The 27,626-nt window shown below is 41.3% G+C and overlaps 1 protein-coding gene across 1 annotated transcript in view; it reads left to right on the top strand.

Annotated features, from left to right (window-relative positions):
• LOC123729587 (inactive dipeptidyl peptidase 10-like) overlaps window positions 1-27,626 on the top strand; it is a 202,867-nt gene that overhangs the window by 98,457 nt on the left and 76,784 nt on the right. Inside the window, exons 8-9 of the mRNA XM_045704877.1 lie at window positions 24,639-24,759; window positions 25,171-25,325. Of these exons, the coding sequence (XP_045560833.1) occupies window positions 24,639-24,759; window positions 25,171-25,325 (276 nt within the window). The remainder of the gene's footprint in view (window positions 1-24,638; window positions 24,760-25,170; window positions 25,326-27,626) is intronic.

Raw genomic sequence — 27,626 nt, 5'->3', positions numbered from 1 at the left:
ATCCACAGCTATATATAATACAAATCGAGGTGAGGGCGATGGAAATGCATTTGGCAATTGATTTACTTAAATTCGGTAAATGGCACTGTGTGCTCTTTTCGAAGGATGGAACCCAGTCTGTCCAGGGCTATGGGATACGGAGCTGGTCTGCCAGGCATTGGGATGACAACCCAACTAGGGATGAGGAAGGCCTTTAGCGGGTGGAATAGTAGGGACCAATTGGAGGTTTACTTAGTAGCAATGCAAATATCATGGTACAGCTATATAGACACTCAATCATCATGTTACTTTTTAATGGTACGTTTACAAACATATTCCCATAAATAGAATTTAAAGTTGTCTCATTATGGTAAGTGGTGAAATAAGTATAGCCAGTTACAATTGTAATGGCCTAGCAGATAATAAGAAAAGACAATCAGTATTTACCTGGTTAAAAGAGAAGGAATATACTATCTATTGTTTACAGGAAACCCATTCAACAATTTTAGATGAAGTTTTGTTGAAAAAGAACTGGGGGGCGAAATATATTTCTCCCATGGGCAAAGAAATTCAAAAGGGGTGATGGTTTTAACTAACAGTAATTTTGATCCAAATGTGCAAATTGTCCAAACAGATTATCAAGGTAGATGGATTATTTTAAATATGTTATTGGACAATAAACAGATATGGCTTATTAACCTATACGGTCCAAATAATGATGATCCAAGCTTCTTTGAAAATATATATAAGAATTTATCAACTCTACAAGCAACACTAGACTCTATTATTATGGTGGGAGATTTTAATACGGTCTTAAATACCTCTCTGGACCGGAAAGGAAATCACACTACAAACTATCACAGGCAGGTAAAAGGGGAAAAAAGTAAGGAACTTGTATGTCGGCCCTGTATTAAAGAACATAAATGGTTAAAGAAAAGTGTGATAAAAAAAAAAAAATCATTTAAGGACCAAAAAACTGACAGCTGTGCCATATAAATTGCAGAATGGTTGAGAGGAGATTTTCGATGTACCCATTCCATGGCACATGGTTTATGAATTGATATGCAAAACAACGCCAGATTCAAAACTTCGAACTTTTCAATTTAAATTGCTATACAAAATTCTTGCAACTAATAGAATGTTATATATATGGGGGATACAATCTTCCCAGCTCTGCAGATTCTGCTGTTCGGAGGCAGAGTCATTAGATCATTTATTTTGGGATTGTCCATATGTAGCTCGTTTTTGGTCACAGGTCCAGGAATGGCCGAAGAATTGCAACAATTGCCTAGAACTAACGCTGCAGATAGCAATACTGGGTGATTTGAAAAGCCATAGTCAATCAATCAATAATATAATAATTATTTATTTAAGCAAAAATGTTTATTTTTGATTTGCAATCTGTGGAAGCTATGAGAATAGAAAGGTTCAATTGTTTTGTGAAGCATCACAGCACAGTTGAAAAATATATGGCAAATAGAAATTCGAAATGGATGATGTTGAGAGATAGATGGGAGGGGTTGAATGGAGCTGAAGGGTGGGACTAATAACAAGATAAACATTGTAAACATACGGGCTCTGGAAAATGTATATAGGTTCAGAAATGTTGTCAAATAGCACAGTTACAAATAGAAATCAAACTGGATGGACATCAGAAATAGAGGAAGGACTAAAAACAAACAAAAAAATAACTATTGTAAAATAGACTGTCTGTAAAATGTGTATAAGATGAATAAATTGAAGGTAAAAGCCGAAGTGTTTATTAGTTTACTCCAATTCGGGATCGGTGGTAGGGTTTGCAGGGAATAATTAAGGTATATTCTTTAAAAAGTATGTATGTCTATGTAGGTATATGTATGCATGCGTGTATGGATATATATACTGCTCAAAAAAAATAAAGGGAACACTTAAACAACACAATGTAACTCCAAGTCAATCACACTTCTGTGAAATCAAACTGTCCACTTAGGAAGCAACACTGATTGACAATAAATTTCACATGCTGTTGTGCAAATGGGATAGACAACAGGTGGAAATTATAGGCAATTAGCAAGACACCCCCAATAAAGGAGTGGTTCTGCAGGTGGTAACCACAGACCACTTCTCAGTTCCTATGCTTCCTGGCTGATGTTTTGGTCACTTTTGAATGCTGGCGGTGCTTTCACTCTAGTGATTGCATGAGACGGAGTCTACAACCCACACAAGTGGCTCAGGTAGTGCAGCTCATCCAGGATGGCACATCAATGTGAGCTGTGGCAAGAAGGTTTGCTGTGTCTGTCAGCGTAGTGTCCAGAGCATGGAGGCGCTACCAGGAGACAGGCCAGTACATCAGGAGACGTGGAGGAGGCCGTAGGAGGGCAACAACCCAGCACCAGGACCGCTACCTCCGCCTTTGTGCAAGGAGGAGCAGGAGGAGCACTGCCAGAGCCCTGCAAAATGCCCTCCAGCAGGCAACAGATGTGCATGTGTCTGCTCAAACGGTCAGAAACAGACTCCATGAGGGTGGTATGAGGGCCCGACGTCCACAGGTGGGGGTTGTGCTTACAGCCCAACACCGTGCAGGATGTTTGGCATTTGCCAGAGAACACCAAGATTGGCAAATTCGCCACTGGCGCCCTGTGCTCTTCACAGATGAAAGCAGGTTCACACTGAGCACATGTGACAGACGTGACAGTCTGGAGACGCAGTGGAGAACGTTCTGTTGCCTGAAACATCCTCCAGCATGACCGGTTTGGCGGTGGGTCAGTCATGGTGTGGGGTGGCATTTCTTTGACCGCACAGCCCTCCATGTGCTCGCCAGAGGTAGCCTGACTGCCATTAGGTACCGAGATGAGATCCTCAGACCCCTTGTGAGACCATATGCTGGTGCGGTTGGCCCTGGGTTCCTCCTAATGCAAGACAATGCTAGACCTCATGTGGCTGAAGTGTGTCAGCAGTTCCTGCAAGAGGAAGGCATTGATGCTATGGACTGGCCCGCCCGTTCCCCAGACCTGAATCCAATTGAGCACATCTGGGACATCATGTCTTGCTCCATCCACCAACGCCACGTTGCATCACAGCCTGTCCAGGAGTTGGCGGATGCTTTAGTCCAGGTCTGGGAGGAGATCCCTCAGGAGACCATCCGCCACCTCATCAGGAGCATGCCCAGGTGTTGTATGGAGGTCATACAGGCACGTGGAGGCCACACACACTACTGCGCCTCATTTTGACTTGTTTTAAGGACATTACATCAAAGTTGGATCAGCCTATAGTGTGGTTTTCCACTTTAATTTTGAGTGTGACTCCAAATCCAGACCTCCATGGGTTGATAAATTGGATTTCCATTGATTATTTTTGTGTGATTTTGTTGTCAGCACATTCAACTATGTAAAGGAAAAAGTATTTAATAAGATTATTTCATTCAGATCTAGGATGTGTTATTTTAGTGTTCCCTTTATTTTTTTGAGCAGTGTATATTTATTAAATTCTCTTGCAACAGCTCTGTTGGATATTGCTGCAGTCAGCATGCCAACTGCTCACTCCCTCAAAACTTGAGACATCTATGGCATTGTGGTGTGACAAAACTGCACATTGTAGTGGCCATTTATTGCCCCCAGCACAAGGTGCACCTATGTAATGATCATGCCGTTTAATCAGCTTCTTGGAATGCCACACTTGTCAGGTGGATGGATTATATTGGCAAATGAGAAATGTTCACTAATGTTATCAAATTTGTGCACCAAATTTGAGAGAAATCATCTTTCTGTGTGTACCGAAAATGTGTGGTATCTTTTTATTTCAGCTCATTAAAAATATTTTTGTTCAGTATAGCTACATATGTCGGATGTTAGTTTGACACTTTGTCGCAGGAGGGAAATAATCCTGCAGCAGGAGGATTTTAATATCTGAAGAAATATTTGGAATTGCCTTCAGGTGGCAGCTGGAAGTGGTGTTTTTATACAATGTACAGTCGTGGCCAGAAGTTTTGAGATTGACACAAATATACATTTTCAAAGTCTGCTGCCTCAGTTTGTATGATGGCAATTTGCATATACTCCAGAATATTATGAAGAGTGATCAGATGAATTGCAATTAATTGCAAAGTTCCTCTTTGCCATACAAATGATCTGAATCCCCCAAAAACATTTCCACTGCATTTCAGCCCTGCCACAAAAGGACCAGCTGACATTATGTCAGTGATTCTCTTGTTAACACAGGTATGAGTGTTGACGGGGACGAGGCTGGAGATCACTCCGTCATGCTGATTGAGTTCGAATAACAGACTGGAAGCTTCAAAAGGAGGGTGGTGCTTGGAATCATTGTTCTTCCTCTGTCAACCATGGTTAGCTGCAAGGAAACACGCGCAGTCATCATTGCTTTGCACAAAAAGGCCTTCACAGGCAAGGATATTGCTGCCAGTAAGATTGCACCTAAATCAACCATTTATCGGATCATCAAGAACTTCAAGGAGAGCGGTTGAATTGTTGTGAAGAAGGCTTCAGGGCACCCAAGAAATTCCAACAAGGGCCAGGACCGTCTCCTAAAGTTGATTCAGCTGCGGGATCGGTGCACCACCAGTACAGAGTTTGCTCAGGAATGACAGCAGGCAGGTGTGAGTGCATCTGCACGCATAGTGAGGCGAAGACTTTTGGAGGATGGCCTGGTGTCAAGAAGGGCAGCAAAGAAGCCACTTCTCTCCAGGAAAAACATCAGGGACAAATTGATATTCTGCAAAAGGTACAGGGATTGAACTGCTGAGGACTGGGGTAAAGTAATTTTCTCTGAATCCCCTTTCCAATTGTTTGGGGCATCCGGAAAAAAGCTTGTCCGGAGAAGACAAGGTGAGCGCTACCATCAGTCCTGTGTCATGCCAACAGTAAAGCATCCTGAGACCATTCATGTGTGGGGTTGCTTCTCAGCCAAGGGAGTGGGCTCACTTACAATTTTGCCTAAGAACACAGCCATGAATAAAGAATGGTACCAACACATCCTCCGAGAGCCACTTCTCCCAACCAACCAGGAACAGTTTGGTGATGAACAATGCCTTTTCCAGCATGATCGTGCACCTTGCCATAAGGCAAAAGTGATAACTAAGTTGCTCGGGGAACAAAACATTGATATTTTGGGTCCATGGCCAGGAAACTCCCAGACATTAATCCCATTGAGAATTTGTGGTCAACCCTCAAGAGGTGGGTGGACAAACAAAAACCCACAAATTCTGACAAACTCCAAGCATTGATTATGCAAGAATGGACTGCAATCAGTCAGGATGTGGCTCAGAAGTTAATTGACAGCATGCCAGGGCAGATTGCAGAGGTCTTGAAAAAGAAGGGTCAACATTGCAAATATTGACTCTTTGCATCAACTTCATGTAATGGTAAATAAAAGCCTTTGACACTTATGAAATGCTTGTAACTATACTTCAGTATTCCATAGTAACATCTGACAAAAATATCTAGACACTGAGGCAGCAGACTTTGTGAAAATGTATATTTGTGTCATTCTCAACTTTTGGCCACGACTGTACACTGTATCTACATTGTACCTTATATGTAGGCAGAATAACTTATTGGTGTCCTCAGTGCCTTTGTGGTCCAGTGGTTACAGCCACTGACCCCGGCACACATACAGTATGCCATGGTCAGCATGGGTTCAAATCTGGCCCACTGTCATTGGTAATACCGTATGGTACAAAAACTAATGTAACAAGGGGTGCTATTTAAAAAATATATTCATGCACAAAACAATTTAGGCAACAGGTATCTTGATACAGTAGGTCTTTGCTGATCTTGACATCTAGCCACTTAGCTAGCAAGTTAGCAAGCCAAATTCATAGCTGGAACACAACTTTGTCTTAGATTTCTAAAAGTTATACTTAACTTATAAGCAGTGGCGTAGCACACACCCCTGCAAAAAAAGGTTTAATAAGGTAGTAAAAATCATACCGTCGGTATACTGTATAAACAATATATCACCAAAGTCTACCACTGTCCTTGGACTCATGGATGCATATATTTGTATGCATTAATTCCTCATGGTTACAGTGTTAAAACAGAAACAACTAAGGTTCACAGTTTAGGCATTAATTCCCAGTGATTAAAGGAAAATTCCACCCAAAAACAATATTTTAGTACTTGTTTCAGTAGTCCATTGTTGACACAGTCCCAAAGTGCATCATACGGGGTTGAGTTCTGTATTTTGAAAGTTACATATCTTAACTTGATTGCTGACGAGCAGAACATTTTGGGATGTGTCAACAACGTACTAATGAAACAAATACCAAAAGATAGTTACACATTTCGGAAACTAAATCAAGTCATCGGGGATTTGAGTTATTTGTACCACAAGGGCTTGGGCCAGAATTGAACCCGAACCAGCACGGTAAGCCTATATGTGGATGACCGTGCTGAAAGCAGCAGCCCTAACCACTAGACCACCCAGGCCATGATTGAACTCAATTTTGACCTTAGCATACACTTGACACTTGTATGTTGTAGCCTAGTGGAGACTAATGTCTATCTTGTGTTAAGCTACATATATAAAACGATGGTTGTTGATTTGTATGGCTGCATTTCATATATTTTTGTACATTTGAATGTTGCAGTAATGAGACCTAAACCTAGCATTTGAGTGAGCGAGAGAGAAAATTATTTTGATAGCAAGCCCTTATCCCAATGACTCTACTGCCCCCGCCTGGAGAAAGTGCTATTTTTCAGGGATTCACAAGCCTCGTTTGAATTTCCTGATGCAGCAGAAAAATTCTCCAACAAGAGTGATCAAGTAAAGGTCTGACATCTGTACATAATCTAAAATGCATGAACCTCACAAGATGCCCTAATGCTTTGTTTCAACTATTTGCAAGCTAGCTAAAACCTAGATGTGCACATTGTTAACATGACAGTATGTAGCTATGGTTTGTTGATGAAACCTAGCCAGCTAGCTAGGTGGTTGGCTGAATTTTTGCGTCATGATCACCTCAGACAATGGATCCAGCAATAAAATTCAGTGCAGTAACTTCAGATGAACATGCATTTCTCAGGGATCTGGTTGAGTATGATTTTGCAAGAACCTGAAGCTGTACATAGTGGTTTTACAACACTTAAAGAGAAATAAGAAATGCTCATATTCTTTTGGGGGGGGGTCCGGTAGTGATGGGTGGTTCACGAACGAGCCGGCTCTTGTAGGCGAACGTTGGGAGGTGGCTCGCATATCAGAAGAGCCGAATGTAATTATAAAAAAATACGATATGAATAATCAAAAGATTTAAATGAATAGAATTAACTAATTCAAAGAACAAAAAAAAATAAGAGTATTGGACTAAATGCTCAAGCGCAAACACACATTTGTTCTGTCTGCTCAGACTAACAGCCTCACCTGTTGTTCCTTTCAATCAGACACGCAGTGTCAACCAAAGATGCGTGAGGGAGGGCTGAGCCAACTCAACCAGTCACACACTTAGCAGCCGAGGAGAGAGAGGAAGGGACAGCTGTGAAAACAGCTGGAAAATGAGTCGGAAGCACAGTAGCATTTCGATGCATTTTAATAATGTAGACAGTGTTAGTGCACATTGTATAATTTGCCAAAACAACATAAAGCCTGTTCTACGCACAACCTACACCGGCATATGCGAACTGTGCACCCAACTGTGAAGCTAGCTGTAGCGGAGCTTCGAGAAACTAGCGGGCCTGCTAGTGATAGTGGTGGAGCCAGCACCTCCACATGTGGAGATGTATCCCCTCAGTCAAGTAGGCCTACTCTGCGACCCACAGCAATGCAGTCTTCTATGGACCAGTTTATGCCAAAGTCTGTCTGTAGCAAAACAAGGTCAAATTGATATTGCATTGGCTAAAATGATTGCCACTGATTTCCAGCCATTTTCGATCATGGAGGACAGAGGGTTTAGAAATTATAGCAATAGTTTAAATCCAATGTACACAATTCCAAGCAGGAAAACCCTTTCAAAATCACTTATTCCACAACTGTACGAGAGCACAGTCTTCAGCGCGGGAAATTGTCGAAAAAGCTACTGGAGTTAGCCTTACCACTGACTGCTGGACATCAAGGGTAACCACTTCTTACATGTCAGTTATGTCACTTCATTGAAGGTTTTGATGTCTAGCTGTCTTCTGGACTGCTTTGAGTTCAGCGACAGACACACCTCAGAACTTAGCAGAGGAACTGTTGAGAATGGCAAGTAAATGGAAAAGTGGTCTGTTGTGTTAGCGACAATGCAGCTAACATAACCAAAGCCATACATTTTAAAATGGACCCATCATCCATGTCTTGCCCACACAATCAACCTGATTGTAAGAGATGATCTGAATTTAAAGAAGCCCACTGTGGACAAAGTGAAAGCAGCTGTGAAATACTTCCACAGGAGCACAGTAGGTGCTGAAAAACTAAAGAAATACACAACGCCAGATGGGGATGCCTGAGCTGAGGCCTAAACAAGACTGCACTACAAGGTGGAATTCAACATTTTATATGTTGAAGCGGTTTCTTGAGTCAAAGGATGCCATCATCTCTACCCTGGCCATTGTCAATGCGCCTGTTGATGCTCTGACCCAAGAGGAACGGGAGGTGGTGGAGGAGGTGTGCAGAGTCCTGGAACCCTTTGAGCAGGTCACTGGAGATCAGTGGAGAGAGGTACAGTAAGCAGCTATTACTACATCATTATTTAATCCAGTATTGTATATGTGTATGAGCAGTAGATGAGAATGTAGTACCAGTAGACAAAACAGGAACTAATAAGTTACTGTTCTCTTTTCAGCTATGTGACAGCCTCAAAAATGATACTCCTGTGTAAGGGTCTGCAGGAACTCACAGCCAGCCGCCAGAGAGAAGCAAATGTAACCACCCTATGTTCATCAATGGACAGAAAGTTCCACAGAATGGAATATAAACACGTGCTATCAGAAACCACTGCACTTGACCCCAGGTTTAAGAAGTTAGCCTTCAGTGATGCCAGCGATTGATGAGGCTCTTCAAAGAATAACCTCAGCAGCAGGGAGGGACAGCCACAGCAGTCAGCTGGCTCAGGCACCAAGGCAACAGGAAGAAGAGGGATCAGATGAAGCAGAAGCACCAGCAGTAGTGCCACAAACGTCTGCTGTTTGGATGCTGTTTGACGAGAGAGCAACTGGGGATGCAGCACGAAGGAATCCCTCAGCAGATGCCATAATGGATGTCTGATCCTATTTTGAGGATCTGCAGATCCTCTGAGCTGGTGGAAGAACAAGGCCTCTGTCTACCCACAGCTTACTAAAATCATGACAAGGAAACTCTGCATAGTGGCCACATCCGTTCCCTCTGAGAGGGTCTTCTCGAAAACGGGACAAATAATTACCGAGAGAAGAAACCGCATCAGCCCCTCGAAAGTGAGGCAACTTGCATTTCTGAATGAAAATCTCTCATAAAAGCAAAATATGGTCAGCATTGCTGTGGCGTGCTCGTTATAACATGGCGGCAATAAAGAAGAGCGAAAAGAGGGACCAGTTTAATGTTTTAAATGGGATGCTGCAGTTTTTCATATTATTTACTTTTCTTTGATATTGTGCAATATCCTATTATGTTGTTCAGATTGTATTAGTTTTAAATTGTTACATTTATATGCACTTTGTTTATATACTTCGTCACATGCATTTTGAATCAAGCATCAAGGACCGGCAGTGAACCGGAGGGTTGCTGGTAAAAAATCCTAGATGCAAATGCCTGCTGTTGTGCCCTTGAGCAAGGCACTTCACCTCGTAGATGTAAGGTCCACTGTCATAGATGGACAAGATTAATATGAGATGAAAGGTGAGTTCCTAATGAGTTCAGGAAGCCAAGCTAGAGCTCTGTGAAACGTTCACAGCGATGGGGGCAGATGTTTTGATCAAGAGACACCTTTAGAAAAGATGCACATTTTAGACATACAAATGTATTTTAGTTATAAGGAAGCTGAAGTCTTCTTACAATTTGATTATGCTAAATTTAGAACGCACAAGTCATTTGAAGTCTTATTCATACCGTTTTGTTGAATAGGAAATTAATCATAAAATGTTTCATATTTGTACTGTGTACTTGAGCTGGTGTCCTCAAGTGACTACACCTCAGCAATTTATGACTATTTGTACAAGGTGAGATTTAAACCTTTGAATATGCAGCATTACTAGTTATTGTTTATGGCCCTCATGATGAATAATTAATTTTGGGGATTACATTTTTGATTACTTACATGTTTTACCTCGGAAACAACAGCTCTCCGGGTGTGGGACGCTTTTGAACCGTTTTTGGGAAGTGCTATGTCACAGTGGGCAGTGGGTTTCAAAGTGCAAGGACTGTCCTATGCGCGTCCACTTTCAAACGAGAACCCTCCACCTGGGACCTCATTCATAACTACTTCACCGACATGATTATGGTGAGTTTATACTTTAGTTTAGAATTGCACTTTCATCTTAGTATCATTTTGTGAACAAAAGTGAACGATGTGTAATATCAAGTTTTACTTGCTAGCCAACCAACAACATCAATGCCGCTATCAAGCCAATCTAAGTTCACCTGAAATGAAATATGAAACTGATCGTGACTATATACGCAATATATATACACATACATAAAAGTATGTGGACACCCCTTCATATAAGTAAATTTGGCTATTTCAGCCGTACCTGTTGCTGACAGATGTGTCCAATCAAGCACACACCCATGCAATCTCCATAGACAAACATTGACAGTAAATGGCCTTACTGAAGAGCTCAGTGATATTCAATGTGGCACCGTCATAGGATGCCACCTTTCCAATAAGTCAGTTTGTACAATTTCTGCCCTGCTACAGCTGACCCGGTGAACTGTAAGTGCTGTTATTGTGAGGTGGAAACGTCTAGGAGCAACAACGGCACAGCCGCAAAGTTGTAGGCCACAAAACCTCATAGATTGGGACCATCGAGTGCTGAAGTGCATAGTGTGTAGAAATCGTCTGTCCTCGGTTGCATCATTCACTACCAAGTTCCAAACTGCTTCTGGAAACAATGTCAGCACAAGAACTGTTCGTTGGGAGCTTCATGAAATGGGTTTCCATGGCCGAGCAGCCGCACAACAAGCCTGAGATCACCATGCCCAATACCAAGTGTCGGCTGGAGTGGTGTAAAGCTCACCACCATTGGACTCTGGAGCTCTGGAAACGCGTTCTCTGGAGTGATGAATCGAATCACGCCTCACCATCTGGCAGTCTGACGGATGAATTTGGGTTTGGTGAATGCCAGGAGAACGCTACCTGCCCAATGCGCCAACTGTAAAGTTTGGTGGAGGAGGAATAATGGTCTTGGGCTCTTTTTCCTGGTTCGGGCTAGCCCACTTAGTTCCAGTGAAGGGAAATATTAATGCTACAGCATACAATGACGTTCTAATCGATTCTGTGCTTCCAACTTTGTGGCAACAGTTTGGAGAAGGCCCTTTCCTGTTTCAGCATGACAATGCCCCGTGCACAAAGTGAGGTCCATACAGAAATGGTTTGTTGAGATCGGTGTGGAAGACCTTGACTGGCTTGCACAGAACCCTGACCTGAACCCCTTCGAACACCTTTGGGATGAATTGGAACACCGACTGCAAGCCAGGCCTAATCGCCCGACCTCACTAATGCTTGAGGCTGAACGGAAATGAATGGAAGTCCCCGCAGCAATGTTCCAACATCTAGTGGAAAGCCTTCCTAGAAGAAGGCTTTCTGGGAACCAACTTCAGCAAAGAGGGGGACCAACTTCATATTAATGCCCATGATTTTGGAATGAGATCATCGATGAGCCGGTGTCCACATACGTTTGGTCACATAGTGTATGTGTGTGAGTTGTACTCACACACACACACACACACACGTACACCACCAACGTTGCTGTCCCATATATAGAGACATTAAACACTGGACACTTCCTGTTTCTTTCATACCATTTTTCACACTGTATTCATAAACTATTCTTCACATAGCTCAGTCAAATATCTACTACTGTACATTGCATTTTCTTTGTTCACTGCCTATAGGGGAGTGTGGGGTAAGTTGAGCATTTCTTTACATTCAGCATCACTCCGTCAAGGGAAATATAGTATTCTTTCTAACAAAGATATATATATATATATATTTATTTATTTATTTATTTTTTCAGCATGTTATGTATCCCTGGAAATAATCAGAACATATGTAATCATTACTGTTTTGAAAACACAGCTTGTCCAAAAAAAGTATTGGGTAAGTTGGGCCGCCTACACATGTCGGTACTGAATGAAATAATGCCACCATCTTTATTTCCCAAACAAAATGAAACAATCACTTTTGCCTTTTAACCATCTTTTACAGGCTTAAAACACTTTACTTTTTTTATACCTTTAACATGTTGTTACATCATATCCCAGCAATTCCGTCTTAAATCTACACCCACTGTTTCCTTCATTGTTTGCTGTAAAAGATAGCAAACGAATTACATGGACTAACAGGCTAATATTTGTTGAACAAGAAACATAATTAGGATTACAGATCAAAGTGAGAAATGCAGCATGTCCTCATAGGAGCATGTCCACTCTTGTATCTTAGCATCAGTAGCTAGCTAACATTATATCCCAACAACATTATTGCTCAATATAGTTTTGTTCTCAGCCAGATAGCATTATTGAAATTGTATCTGCTTCGTTAGTTGACATTGTAACATTAGCCAGGTTCGCAGCAAGACTGTCCTCAGGGCAGGCCTGGTTGTAGCTAGATATGTTTGAGTCACATAGGGGACAATTGTAGGATTTTAGCTAACCCTAAACCTATTCCTAACCTTAACCTAATTCTCCTAACCTGCTACTTAAGTTCTAACCTGTGCTATAAAAATTAACTTCTGCTAGTCAAAACCAGCAAACCTGCCCTGAGAACAGTCTTGGTTTCCACTAATGCAAAACAGACCCGGGTTAATGTCTCATCTGAGCAACCAAGCTATAGCACAAACTGGCTAGCTAACTTGTTTTACGTTGACAACACCCTCAACATATTTTTTTTGTTCAATAACCTTCTCCACATTCACAACCAAATTCAAGGCAGATTAACTAACAGGCATGACCTCAGATCGGCTACAAACATTCATTTTGTTGCATCAAATCGACATCTCCACCATTGCTAGCTAGCTTGTTAGCTAATCAAACCAATGCTCAAATTACATACAATAGCATAAAGCCGCGACACTTTCATCAAACTGAAGTTATAGCTATGTCTGTTCTTACCTTGATCGTCTGTATTAGTTACTCTACCCATTATCTAAAATATTGAGTCTCACCCCAAATAATATGTGTCAATGCAATGTCTTTCTGCATTAAGATGGCTGACTGATGTTGCAGCATATTAGCCTGACTGATGTTGCAGCATATTAGCCTGACAATTGTGTAATTCATAAACAACTTAGCTATTGAAATGCAAGCAGCAGGTGATGAGACCAGTTACAGAAAACATTACAATACCAAAACATTTCAAAAAACATAAGTGAAATGTTAAGCCAACCTTACCAACATGAATGTAATACAGTCATCAGTACTATTCATATTAACCTACTGGACCTCCTTAGTACAAGAACATGAAACAAAGATTATTTACTCTATTTTAAATTATGTAATGGTGAATGAATCACAAATTGTTAAACGTGGTAGCTGCAAGCTGTCTGTGTTTGCATCCCTCTCAGTCCAATCAACAGAGACGGCTATACTGGAGGGAGAGGTTATAAGAGAAAAGGGTGGGGGGAATAGGTGGAGGTTGAGATCTCCTGGAAAATTACCCTCCTATAGCTCATCAACCAGCTAGTTATTAGAATCGGGTGCACTAGATTAAGGTTGGAGAAAAGCTACAAGACAGTGACTCTCCAGGACTCTCAGATCATGCTGTATCTTGCGTCGAGTCTGTTGATTCCATTTCGATCTGGTCATCCTCATCGTGGTATTTGTCTTCTGTGTCACACTTTTTCCACAGACCCAGCTAAAACACCTAATTAACCTAATTGCATTCTGAGGACCAGTCGCCCATCTCTGTGATAAGACTGTCACCATGATCACCTAAAAAAAATAGTGTAACAATTACTTTGTTTCTCAATGTAAATCAAGGTTGAAAACAATTTTTGTTGTGCTTGCGGTCCATTTGCAATGCATAATTAATTTATGATTATTAAATGTTTTTTGGGGATCCTGGATGCTGATTGGACGAGCAGTGTTCCAAGCCGTACTGTATTGGCTGTCACGCTATGCATGATAACAGTTCCATCTGAATTATCAGTATGCCTTCATAATAATATTCATGTTGCTGTCTAAATCATATATTGTATTTATCTCAACTTGCACATTATTTCCCCTTGTTTCTAGCCTAGCATTTGGTTTGGTAGTGGGGGTTAATATACACCTCACTGTCTGCCTGTCTGACCGCATCTCTGTACCATACATAAAGATTGAACAGTGCCTAGACGAGATTAACTTTCTCTAAGCCATGCAAAATCACACATCGTCATTATCATGGATATATCCAAGCACAGTGCCGTCAGAAAATATTCATACCCCTTGACTTATTCCCCAGCACAAGGTGCACCTGTGTAATGATCATGCTGTTTAAATCACCTTCTTGATATGCCTCACCTGTTAGGTGGATGGATTATCTTGGCAAAGGAGAAATATTCACTAACAGGGATGTAAACAAATGTGTGCTCAATTTGAGAGAAAGAAGCTCTTGGTGCGTACGGAACATTTGTGGGATATTTTATTTCAGTTCATGAAACATGGTACCAACGCTTTATATGTTTTCATCTTGTATGCATGTGTCCTGGAGGACATGCAGTGTGCACCCAATGGTGCGTTCGGCTGCACGTATCACCCTCTGAAACACCTTGTGGTCCACTGTGGTGGAGTTGCCATACCAGGCTGTGATGCAGCTCGACAGTATGCTCTTGATGGTGCTCCTGTAGAACACTGAGGGCCCTCAGGGACAGGGCAGATTTATTTATCATCCTGATGTTTAAGAGTTGCAGTAGTGCCTTCTTCACCAGTGTCCGTGTGGTTTGACTTTTTCAGCTTCTCTGAGATGTGTACACCGAAGAATTTGAAGTTATTGACTGGCTCCACAGAGGCCCCGCTGAGGAAGCACCCTTGTGGGGCTCCTGTGTTGAGAATCAGTGTCGGAAGTAATGTTACCTACCTTCCCCACCTGGGGGCATCCCGTCAGGAAGTCCAGGGCCCAGTTGCAAAGGGAGGAGTTCAGACCCAGGGCCGTGAACTTTAATTAGCTTATAGGGCACTATGGTACTAATGGCAGAGCTGTAGTCTAAACATCATCCTCACATATGCATTCCTTTTGTCCAGGTTGGTAAGGGCAATGCAATGGCAATTGCGTCATCCGTGGATCTGTCAGGGCGGTAGGCGAACTGCAGAGGGTTGAGTGTGTCGGGGAGGGAGGAGGTGATATGGTCTTTGACTAGCCTCTCTAAGCACTTCATGATGACGGAAGTGAGTGCTACTGGTCGGTAATAATTCAGTAGTTACTTTCCCTTTCTTGGGCACAGGGATGATAGTGGACATCTTGAAGCAGGTAGGTATAGCGGCCTGAGTTAGAGATGTAAAATGTCAGAACACAACAGCCAGCTGGTCTGCACAAGCTCTGAGGGAACGACTATTGATGCCGTCTGGGCCGGTAGCCTTGCGAGGGTTTATGTTTGAATGACTAACATACATCCTCAGTGGAGACTGGGGGAGACTGCGTATGTAGTCCACGTTGACTGAATCGGCGTATTCATTTATCTCCAGAGGCGACCCGGAATATATTACAGTCCACGATCAAAACAGTCTTGAGCATGAAATCTTATTGGTCGGTTCAACGTTGTACAGAGCTCACCACCAGAACTTCCTTCTTGAGTATTTGTAGGTTATTTTATTTAACCTTTATATAACTAGGCAAGTCAGGGAAAAAAAGTATTTTTTACAATGACGGCCTACCCCGATCAAACCCTAACGAAGCTGGGCCAATTGTGTGCCGCCCTATGGGACTTCCAATAACGGCCAGTTGTGATACAGCCTTGGATCGAACCAGGGTCTATAGTGACACCTCTAGCACTGAGATGCAGTGCCTTAGACCGCTGCACCACTTGGGAGAAGCAAGATGGAGTCATGGTTGGATTTGTCAAAAGCAGGATGGGAGAAGACCTTATACCCATATTGAAAAGGCGTTTAGCAGTTGTCAAGAGTAGAATTTCCGCGAGTTAGACAGTCTGTGTTAATAATTCGGAAGCACGGTCCTCAAATTACTTTTAAAGTCCCCCGCAACAATGAACGTTGCTTCCGGAAATGTGGTCTCCAGTTTGTTCAGGGTCCAATGAAGAGCTTTGAGAGCATTTTTGGTGTCGGCTTGGGGCGTCACCAAAAATGGTGGCTACTGTGTGCCATGTTATCTGATGGGACCAGCTACAATTTAGCGTTGTCACAAGCTAGTAAATTGATGATTTTAATTAGTCGATATGCATTTTGAGCAGGAGAAAATGTAAATGGTTGCTTTTGTTTGCAAGTATGTCTCCAATATATTTTATTCTGTGTTTTGCCAACCAAATGCGTTGCTTTGACTCTCATTTTCAATCACACCTATGTAACGTTATTATGTAGAAATCATTCAGACCCCCTTTGCTCAAATGTGAATGATTGAAGGTTTTTTTTTGACATGAGAGAACGTGTAAACAAAAGCCGTAAAAGGAACCAATTATCATGGAAGAAAAAAAAGAAACAGTACAATTAATCAAGCCATTGCTCTAAGACATGTTGTTTTGAGTAATTCAATCCACCGAAAGAGTAAGCATGGTGTTGCGGATATTCTGAAGTAAATCCCCAGTCCACTATCAAACTCACTATCACAGTGAAAAAGTGCCCCTCCAAAATAGCTGCCAAGTCACCTGATGGGTCATGTGGTCACCATCTGACCATATTAAGATGGCCGCCATACCAGTGGAGGCTGCTGAGGGGAGGATGGCTCTTAATAATGGCTGGAATGATTGTATTCAATTTGCTCTATTCCAGCCATTATGAGCCGTTCTCCCCTCAGCAGCCTCCACTACGCCATACCCACACCAAACAATTAACTGAACAGCAGCCATCTGAGGACCAGTAGTGTGTGTCATTGACCTTGATTTGTTTTATAGTTTCTGATTTATCAGATTATGTAAATGAACTTTAATTTTCACACTGTAAATCAAATGTTATTTGTCACATGCACCGAACAGGTGTAGACTTTACAGTGAAACGCATATTTACAAGTCCCTAACCAACAATGCAGTTAAGATGAACACCTAAAAAAAATAAGAAATAAAGTAACAAATAATTCAAGAGCAGCAGTAAAATAACAGTGAGGCTATATACAGGGGTACTTGTACAGAGTCAATGTGCGGGGCACTGGTTAGTCAAGGTGATACAGTTGAAGTTGGAAGTTTACATACACTTAGGTTGGAGTCATTAAAACTCGTTTTTCAACCACACCACAAATTTCTTGTCAACAAACTATAGTTTTGGCAAGTCGGTTAGGACATCTACTTTGTGCATGACAAGTAATTTTTCCAACAATTGTTTACAAACAGATTATTTCACTTCTAATTAATTGTATGACAATTCCAGTGGGTCAGAAGTTTACATACACTAAGTTGACTGTGCCTTTAAACAGCTTGGAAAATTCCAGAAAATGATGTCGTGGCTTTAGAAGCTTCTGATTGGCTAATTTACATAATTTGAGTCAATTGGAGGTGTACCTGTGGATGTATTTCAAGGCCTACCTTTAAGCTCAGTGCCTCTTTGCTTTATCATCAAGGGGAAAATCAAAAGAAATCAGCCAAGACCTCAGAAAAAAAAATTGTAGACCACAAGTCTGGTTCATCCTTGGGAGCAATTTCCAAACGCCTGAAGGTACCACATTCATCTGTACAAACAATAGTACACAAGTATAAACACCATGGGACCATGCAGCCATCATACCGCTCAGGAAGGAGAGGCGTTCTGTCTTCTAGAGACTAACGTACTTTGGTGCTAAAAGTGCAAATCAATCCCAGAACATCAGCAAAGGACCTTGTGAAGATGCTGGAAGAAACAAGTACAAAGTATCTATATCCACAGTAAAACGAGTCCTATATCGACATAACTTGAAAGGCCGCTCAGCAAGGAAGAAGCCACTGCTCCAAAACCGCCATAAAAAAGCCAGACAACGGTTTGCAACTGCACATGGGGACAAAGATCGTACTTTTTGGAGAAATGTCCTCTGGCCTGATAAAACACAAATAGAACTGTTTGGCCATAATGACCATCGTTATGTTTGTAGGGAAAAGGGGGATGCTTGCAAGCCGAAGAACACCATCCCAACCGTGAAGCACGGGAGTGGCAGCATCATGTTGTGGGGGTGGTTTGCTGCAGGAGGGACTGGTGCACTTCACAAAATAGATGGCATAATGAGGTAGAAAAATGATGTGTATATATTGAAGCAACATCTCCAGACATCAGTCAGGAAGTTAAAGCCTGGTCGCAAATGGGTCTTCCAAATGGACAATGACCCCAAGCATACTTCCAAAGTTGTGGCAAAATGGCTTAAGGACAACAAAGTCAAGGTATTGGAGTTGACATTACAAAGCCCGGACCTCAATCCTATAGAAAATTTGTGTGCAGAACTGAAAATGTGTGTACGAGCAAGGAGGCCTACAAACCTGATTCAGTTACACCAGCTCTGTCAGGAGGAATGGGCCAGAATTCACCCAAGTTATTGTGGGAAGCTTGTGGAAGGCTACCCGAAACGTTTGACCCAAGTTAAACAATTTAAAGGCAATGCTACCAAATACTAATTGAGTGTTTGTAAACTTCTGACCAACTGGGATTTTGATGAAGAAATAAAAGCTGAAATCATTCTCTCTACTATTATTCAGACATTTCACATTCTTAAAATAAAGTGGTGATCCTAACTGACCGAAGACAGGGAATTTTTATTGGGATTAAATGTCAGGAATTGTGAAAAACTGAGTTTAAATGTATTTGGCTCAGGCGTATGTAAACTTCTGACTTCAACTGTACATTGTTTCTTATGCTACACAAAGATAGTAAACATACATTTTTCTAAACTAATTCAATCTGTAAGTGGTTGGATTTACTGTATAGCAACCGTTGTGTGAGAGTTGTTCCATTTTACATTGTGTACGTAGTTTCCATGAACTGTATTTTCTTCCCTACTATTGCAGGCATTCTAAATGCAAGCTGTGGGTGACGTAACATTTCTGGATATCTTCCTTTAAGTTGGATCCAACAGATTGGAAATCACATTTCAAACCACCATAAAGTGACACATTAAGAAATATTCAAATAAGGCTTTTTCACCCTTGTAACCCAAAATAGAAATGTACTCGGCTGGAGTTGATTGTTAATTCTAAACAATACACACACACACACACACACACACACACACACACACACACACACACACACACACACACACACACACACACACACACACACACACACGTGTAAAATGGCACGGGAGTCAATTAAAAGACACTGAAAATAGTCAAATGGCAATTGGAGTTACACTGCCTTCAGAAAGTATTCATACTCGTTGACTTACTCCACATTTTGTTACAGCTTGAATTAAAAATGTATTACATTTCTCACCCATCTACATAAAATTCCCGATAATGAAAAAGTGAAAATACTTTAGAAATGTTTGCTAATTTATTGAAAATTAAATACAGAAATCTAATATACATAAGTATTCACAACCCTGATTCAATAGTTTGTAGAACCACCTTTGGCAGCGATCACAGCTGAGCTTTCCACACCTTGATTGTGCAACATTTGCCCATTATTCTGTAAGAAATTCAAGGTCTATCAAGTTGGTAGTTGCTAGACAACCATTTTCACCATAGATTTTCAAGTTGATTTAAGTCTTGGCCACTCTGGAACATTCATTGTATTCTTGGTAAGCAACTCCCGTGAAGATTTGGCCTTGTGTTTTAGGATTTTGCCTGGGCTTAGCTCCATTCGGTTTCTTTTTTATCCTGAAAAACTCCCCAATCCTTAACAATTACAAGCATACCATAACATGATGCAGCCCACATTATACTTGAAAATATGGGGAGTGGTACTATGGTGTATTCACTAATGTATTGGATTTGCCCCAAACATAACTCTTTGTATTTAGAACAAAAAGTGAATTGCTTTGCAGTATTACTTTAGTGCCTTTTTGCAAACAGAATGCATGATTTGGAATATTTTTTTCTGTACAACGTTCCTTCTTTTCATTCTGTCAATTAGGTTAGTATTGTGGAGTAACTACAATGTTGTTGATCCATGCTCAGTTTTCTCCTATCACTGCCATTAAACTCTAAATGTTTTAAAGTCCCCATTGGACTCCCTGAGTGGTTTCCTTCCTCTCCGGCAACTGAGTTAGGAAGGACGCCTGTATCTTTGTAGTGACTAGGTGTATTGATACACCATCACAAGTGTAATTAATAACTTCAACATGTTCGAAGGGATATTCAATGTCATTTATTTTTACCCATCTACAAATAGGTGCCATTTTTTGCGAGGCATTGGAAAACCTTCCTGGTCTTTGTGGTTGAATCTGTTTGAAGTTCACTGCTCGACTTTGGGACCTTACTACCTTGTCCCAGACCTGCTGTTTTCAACTCTCTAGAGACAGCAGGAGCAGTAGAGATACTCTGAATGATCAGCTATGAAAAGCCAATTGACATTTACTCCTGAGGTGCTGACCTGTTGCACCCTCTACAATCACTGTGATTATTATTATTTGACCCTGCTGGTCATCTATGAACATCTTGGCCATGTTCTGTTATAATCTCCACCCGGCACAGCCAGAAGAGGACTGGCCACCCCTCAGCCTGGTTCCTCTAGGGTTCTTCCTAGGTTCTGGCCTTTCTAGGGAGTTTTTCCTAGCCACCGTGCTTCTACACCTGCATTGCTAGCTGTTTGGGGTTTTAGGCTGGGTTTCTGTACAGCACTTTGACATCAGCTGATGTAAGAAGGGCTTTATAAATGCATTCGAATACATTTGATTGTGTGGGGTACAGAGATGAGGTAGTCCAAAAAATAAAAATGCTAATTATTATTACTTGTTTAGCACATTTTTACTCCTGAACTTATTTAGGCTTGTCATAATTCAATACGTTTCAGCTTTTCATTTTTAATTCATTTGTAAACATTTAGAAAAACACGATACCACTTTGACATTATAGGGTATTGTGTGTAGGCAGGCCAGTGACAAAACAAATCTAAATGTACTCCTTTTTAACCTGTTTGGGCTAGGGGGCAGTATTGAGAATTTTGGAAAAAATATGTGCCCATTTTTAACTGCCTCCTACACCAACTCAGAAGCTAGAATATGCATATTATTGTTCAGGTTTGGATAGAAAACAACATAAAGTTTCTAAAACTGTTTGAATGGTGTCTGTGAGTATAACAGAACTCCTATGGCAGGCAAAAACCTGACAAGGTTTCATGCAGGAAGTGCCCTGTTTGACAAGGAGTCGTGCGTCTTGCATCTGTTTATTGAAGAGTAAGGATCTTAGCTGTAACGTGACAATTCCCAGGGCTCCAATAGGCTCTCAGAAGGCGGGAAAATCCTGAAGGTTGATGAGGCAGCCTCAGGCTGAAACAGATTATCGCCTTATTCAAGTGTCCCATTAGGTGACAATGGAATGAGGCGCGTGCGCGATTAGCCCCCATGGAGTATTTTAATTCGGCTGTTTAGTTTATTGCAGATTCCCGGTCGGAATATTATCGCTTTTCTACGAGATAAATGGCATAAAAATTGGTTTTAAAAAGCGGTTGACATGCTTCGAAGTACGGTAATGGAATATTTAGACATTTTTTGTCACGCCATGCGCCATGAGTGCGACCGTGGATTACCATTCTGATAGTGTCTAGAACGCACGAACAAAACGCCGCTATTCGGATATAACGATGGATTATTTTGGACCAAACCTACATTTGTTATTGAAGTAGAAGTCCTGGGACTGCATTCTGACGAAGAACAAGAAAGGTAAGAACATTTTTCTTATAGGAAATGTGATTATGGTGAAGGCTAATCTTGCCGGGTGTCTAAATAGCTAGCCGTGATGGCTGGGCTATGTACTTAGAATATTGCAAAATGTGCTTCATCCGAAAAGCTATTTTAAAATCGGACATATCGAGTGCATAGAGGAGTAATGTATCTATAATTCTTAAAATAATTGTTATGCTTTTTGTGAACGTTTATCGTGAGTAATTTAGCAAACTGTTAGTAAATTCCCCGGAAGTTTGCGGGGGGTATGCTTTTTCTGAACGTCACATGCTAATGTAAAAAGCTGTTTTTTGATATAAATATGAACTTGATTGAACAGACATGCATGTATTGTATAACATAATGTCCTAGGTGTGTCATCTGATGAAGATCATAAAAGGTTAGTGCTGCATTTAGCTGTGGTTTGGGTTTTTGGTGACATTATATGCTAGCTTGAAAAATGGGTGTCTGATTATTTCTGGCTGGGCACTCTCCTGACATAATCTAATGTTTTGCGTTCGTTGTAAAGCCTTTTTGAAATCGGACAGTGTGGTTAGATAAACGAGAGTCTTGTCTTTAAATAGCTGTAAAATAGTCATATGTTTGAGAACTTGAAGTAATAGTATTTCAAACGATTCAAAAATCGCGCCACTGGATAAGACTGGCTGTTACGTAGGTGGGACGAATTCGTCCCGCCTAGCCCATAGAGGTTAACCTGTTAGGGCTAGGGGGCAGTATTTGCACGGCTGGATAAAAAAATGTACCGATTTAATCTGGTTACTAATCCTACCCAGTAACTAGAATATGCATATACTTATTATATATGGATAGAAAACACCCTAAAGTTTCTAAAACTGTTTGAATGGTGTCTGTGAGTATAACAGAACTCATTTGGCAGGCAAAACCCTGAGACAGATTCTGACAGGAAGTGGATACCTGATGTGTTGTATTACCTTTAAACCTATGCCATTGAAAAACACAGGGGCTGAGGAATATTTTGGCACTTCCTATTGCTTCCACTAGATGTCACCAGCCTTTACAAAGTGTTTTGTGTCTTCTGGAGGGAGATCTGACCGAACAAGAGCCATGGAACGATGATGGCCCATTAGACACCTGGCGCGCTAGGTCATGCTGGGTACCCTCGTTCCAATACGTTTTAAAAGATTTTGCATTCGTCCGCCTTGAATTTTATTCATGTTCTGGTTAAAAAAGGCCCTAATGATTTATGCTATACAACGTTTGACATGTTTGAACGAACGTAAATATATTTTTTCCCCTCGTTCATGAAGTGAAGTCCGGCGGGCTTAGATCATGTGCTAACAAGACGGAGATTTTTGGACATAAATGATGAGCTTTTTTGAACAAAACTACATTCGTTATGGACCTGTGATACCTGGAAGTGACATCTGATGAAGAGAATCAAAGGTAATGGATTATTTACATAGTATTTTCGATTTTAGATCTCCCCAACATGGCGGCTAGTGTGTATCGCAACGCGTATTTTTCTGGGCGCAGTGCTCAGATTATTGCAAAGTGTGATTTCCCAGTAAGGTTATTTTTAAATCTGGCAAGTTGATTGCGTTCAAGAGATGTAAATCTATAATTCTTTAAATGACAATATAATATTTTACCAATGTTTTCTAATTTTAATTATTTAATTTGTGGTGCTGACTTGAATGCCGGTTATTGGAGGGAAACGATTTCCTGAACATCAACGCCACAGTAAAATGCTGTTTTTGGATATAAATATGAACTTGATAGAACTAAAAATGCATGCATTGTCTAACATAATGTCCTAGGAGTGTCATCTGTTGGAGATTGTAAAAGGTTAGTGCATAATCTTAGCTGATTTTATGGTTTTGGTGACGCCTGTCTTTGAATTGGCACAACATTACACACAACTCTTGTAAATGTACTGTCCTAACATACTCCAAATTTATGCTTTCGCCGTAAAACCTTTTTGAAATCGGAAAACGTGGTTAGATTAAGGAGATGTTTATCTTTCAAAGGGTGTAAAATAGTTGTATGTTTGAAAAATTGGAATTTTGACATTTATTTGGATTCAAATTTGCCGCTCTTGAAATGCACCTGCTGTTGATGGAGTGCACCACGGGTGGGACGCTTGCGTCCCACCTAGCCCATAGAGGTTAAATGCAGGCTGTAACAACAAAATGTGGAAAAAGTCAAGGGGTGTGAATACTTTCTGAAGGTACTGTACATTTAAGTAAAACTCTGCGAGTTGGATATTTACTCCATTTAGTGTAGTTTTAACTCCAAAAATAACACCATGACCAGAGTAGTTAACACAAAATGGTAATGGGACATTTAAAACCTCAAAATAGTGTTCAATTTGACTGCATAAGAGTTGAATTTACTCTTGCGATTTGACTGTGTAGACAAGTAATTAACCGTATGATAACATCTTTTTCTACTTTCTGCAGTATTTATACCTGGCCCCCATGTAATCAGTTATCTAGAAAAGCCCTGCAGCGGTGTGTGTGTTATACACAAACGCCTCCACACAAAGGTGTTATAGTGATGAGCAATGCTCTTATTATGAATCAGGAACCTAAACGAAATTTAGGTGCCGGTAGTAGATTTGATATCTGCCTATTAGTGAACCATCTGTCTTCCTCCTCAGGTGTATGTCTTTGAAAATAACATTTACTACCAGACGGATGTCAAAAGAAGCTCTTGGAGACTGACGTCCTCGGGACAAGAAGGAGTGGTCTTTAATGGGATCGCTGATTGGTTATATGAAGGTAAGACGGCCACTGTTCTGATAATTATGGTCAACAATGGTTAAGAATGTCCATAAATGACAATATATGCGCAATCCACTACTCTGAAATGGCTTCCTTTTTGTCCTGAGTCTTGTCTTTTGTAACCACGGATAGTAAAAGGAATTCATGGGTGTCAAGCATAGAACAGGATTCATACACACAATCGTCAAAGATAGTATTTTTAGAGCAGTTAGTCTTTGTTACGTTGACAGATAGGTTGTTATTCTGGCACCACCCGGCCAGGTCTCTGACCTCCTCCCTATAGGCTGTCTTGCCATTGTCGGTGATCAGGCCTACCACTGTTGTGTCATCTGCAATATTGGCAGAGTTAGAGTAAATTTACCACTTGGTATAAACTGGTTAAAAAAAAATCATTTTATTGTTTTACAGAGGAAGTGCTGCACTCTCAAGTGGCTCATTGGTGGTCTCCTGACGGGTCCCGACTAGCCTACCTCACCCTTAACAACACCCTGGTACTCAACATGATCCTGCCTCGCTTCACTGGCTCCCTCTACCCCAAGGGCCAACAGTACCCTTACCCCAAGGTAAGAGTTTAGCCAACAATACACTTTTAACCCTAGGTAAGAGTTGGGCCAACAGTGCCCTTACCCCAATATAAGTTAGTCTAACATGGTCTAATCAGTATTGGGTCTAACAGGGGATACCTAGTCAGTTGCATAACTGAATACATTCAACTGAAATGTTTCTTCCGCATTTAACCCAACTGCTCTGAATCAGACAGGTGGGTCGCCTTAGATGTCCACGTCATCGGCGCCCAGGGAGCAGTTGTTGGTTAATTTCCTTTCCTTGCTCAAGGGCAGAAGTGCATTTTTTCCCACCTTGCCGGCTCAGGGAATCGAACCGGCGACCTTTCAGTTACTGGCCCAACACTCAACCACTAGGCTACCTAAATGATCGATCCCTGCATTATCTTTACTCCAGTGTAGTGTTCAAGCAATACTACCACTTCAAGGATGTATAGCATGTAAGGACACAAACAGCTGTCCATAGAGGGTCCTACTGTTGTACCGAGAAACAGGATGCACACAGCTATTAGCACTGACTGTGAAATTCAAATTCTGTTGATGAGAACATCCCCTAGAGCAGCCTTGTACCCAAAGCCCTCTCCTGGCTACAACCAAACTCTTTCAGGGGGCATAAAGTAGAAATAGCTTCATATCACAGGTGCAATTAATAATTCAACCTGCACAGGGCTTTTGGGGTTTAGCTTTTTCATCCTGGTTAAATCTTTTATTGTTTTATTCATAGACGCGGGCGGGCTTCCTTTGAAGAGAACGGCAATGGTGGTTGTAGAGATCTGTAGCGTGATGGGCGGGAATGCTGTGATATGCCATTGTAAGGGGAGGTAATGCTCTCCCATCCTCTGATCTAAAGGGTTGGAGTGGAGCTAACCCTCGGAGAGGCGAGGGAGTGGTGGGGTAGCCGAATGTTCGCCTTGCCTAGACCAAGAATGAGAGTCAGAGGTTTGTAGGAGGTCATCTTATTAATAAACCACATCAAGTTCTGATCGCACGCGACACACAATGAGAATCTTGCCCATACCCGCATGAGAGGCAGGCTAATAGAGGGAGTTGACGAAAAAGCTAATGAATTGCCTTCACCCTTTTTTCTCAGAATAAGAGTTGGTGTACTGTATTTTGCCTGTGATATGCCATTCTACTGCATCTGTTCTTGTAGTTCTCATCTGTGATCTAATACGAAGCAACCAACCATCAATATAACAGTGCCATCCAGAGACCCGATTATGCCAAAAAGGTCATGGTAGAGCAGGTCTATAACGGGTTTGGGATCTGTGGTACGGGACTCATCTAGCCATGTTAGACTAATGAACTGTATGTTTTAAAGGGGAGGCCTGAGCTCAGCTGGGAGAAAGCAATAGCCTAGTTACGATGGGCCTCGAGAGCTGCTGCTCAACACAGCTCTTCCGACTGGGCACACCATGTCATTTCAACATGGAAATGCGTTTATATTTGGTTGAGACGTCATTCAATGACATTTAAACCTTTGTTCACCCACTCAAAAAGACAGCCAACAGTAATTTCTTAATTTCGGAACAGAGTTTGAAAACTGTACTTGACTATTAATTACAGTACATTTAAATATTGGATTGAGAACACATTGATCTGATTTGACCAAAACACACCATGAATTCAACACACCATTCCATGAAGTGTGAGACGTTTAAAAGTAGTTGCCATTTTGTGACGTAAGCTTCTTTACATTAAAAGGATGAGCCTGAGCTAAGAATAGGAAAACAAAATGTATCAACAAGGACCTTTCTGATGTTGCACACTCTTGAAAAGCACCCTGATACTGTATGTAGAATAGAATTCTACTCATGGTGCAAAAATGTATCTTCCAGACTTAGGGTCTATACTCATCTTAGCTGTTGTCATTCTGTGCAACACAATTAGAGCAGTAACTTGGAACAGAATTGTGTAAACCTTTGTCCATGTCAAAACTGTTATGCATTTCTTTATTATTCAAAAACAGTTTAAATAAATGTATTGCGCCACAAAATAGATGTACAAGCCCAAATTTATAAAAAGCCTAAAATATTTCTGGCACAAGCTTCTTGAAACACAAATTGGATGTACAATAAACCCCAAAAAAAGGCACTGTCGGAACGGGCTTTGCTGATTTTAACTTGAACTCTTTCATCTCCTTACTCATTGGCCCTCCCACTGCCTCCCTTGCAGTCAGGTGCATATTTCAGGCAGGTTGACATTGCCTGTAGCATTTCTGCCTCTGTAGCCTTTGATTTGCCAAGACTCAGACCTGCTGTAAAAGGGGAAAACAAATACTTTGTCATGATTTGGACTCCA

This window comes from Salmo salar, chromosome 21 (assembly GCF_965601325.2).
Source record: "Salmo salar chromosome 21, fSalSal1, whole genome shotgun sequence".
Lineage (NCBI taxonomy): Eukaryota > Metazoa > Chordata > Actinopteri > Salmoniformes > Salmonidae > Salmo > Salmo salar.
The sequence above is the reverse complement of the archived record's forward strand: the minus strand, read 5'-3'. Positions and strand labels throughout refer to the sequence as shown.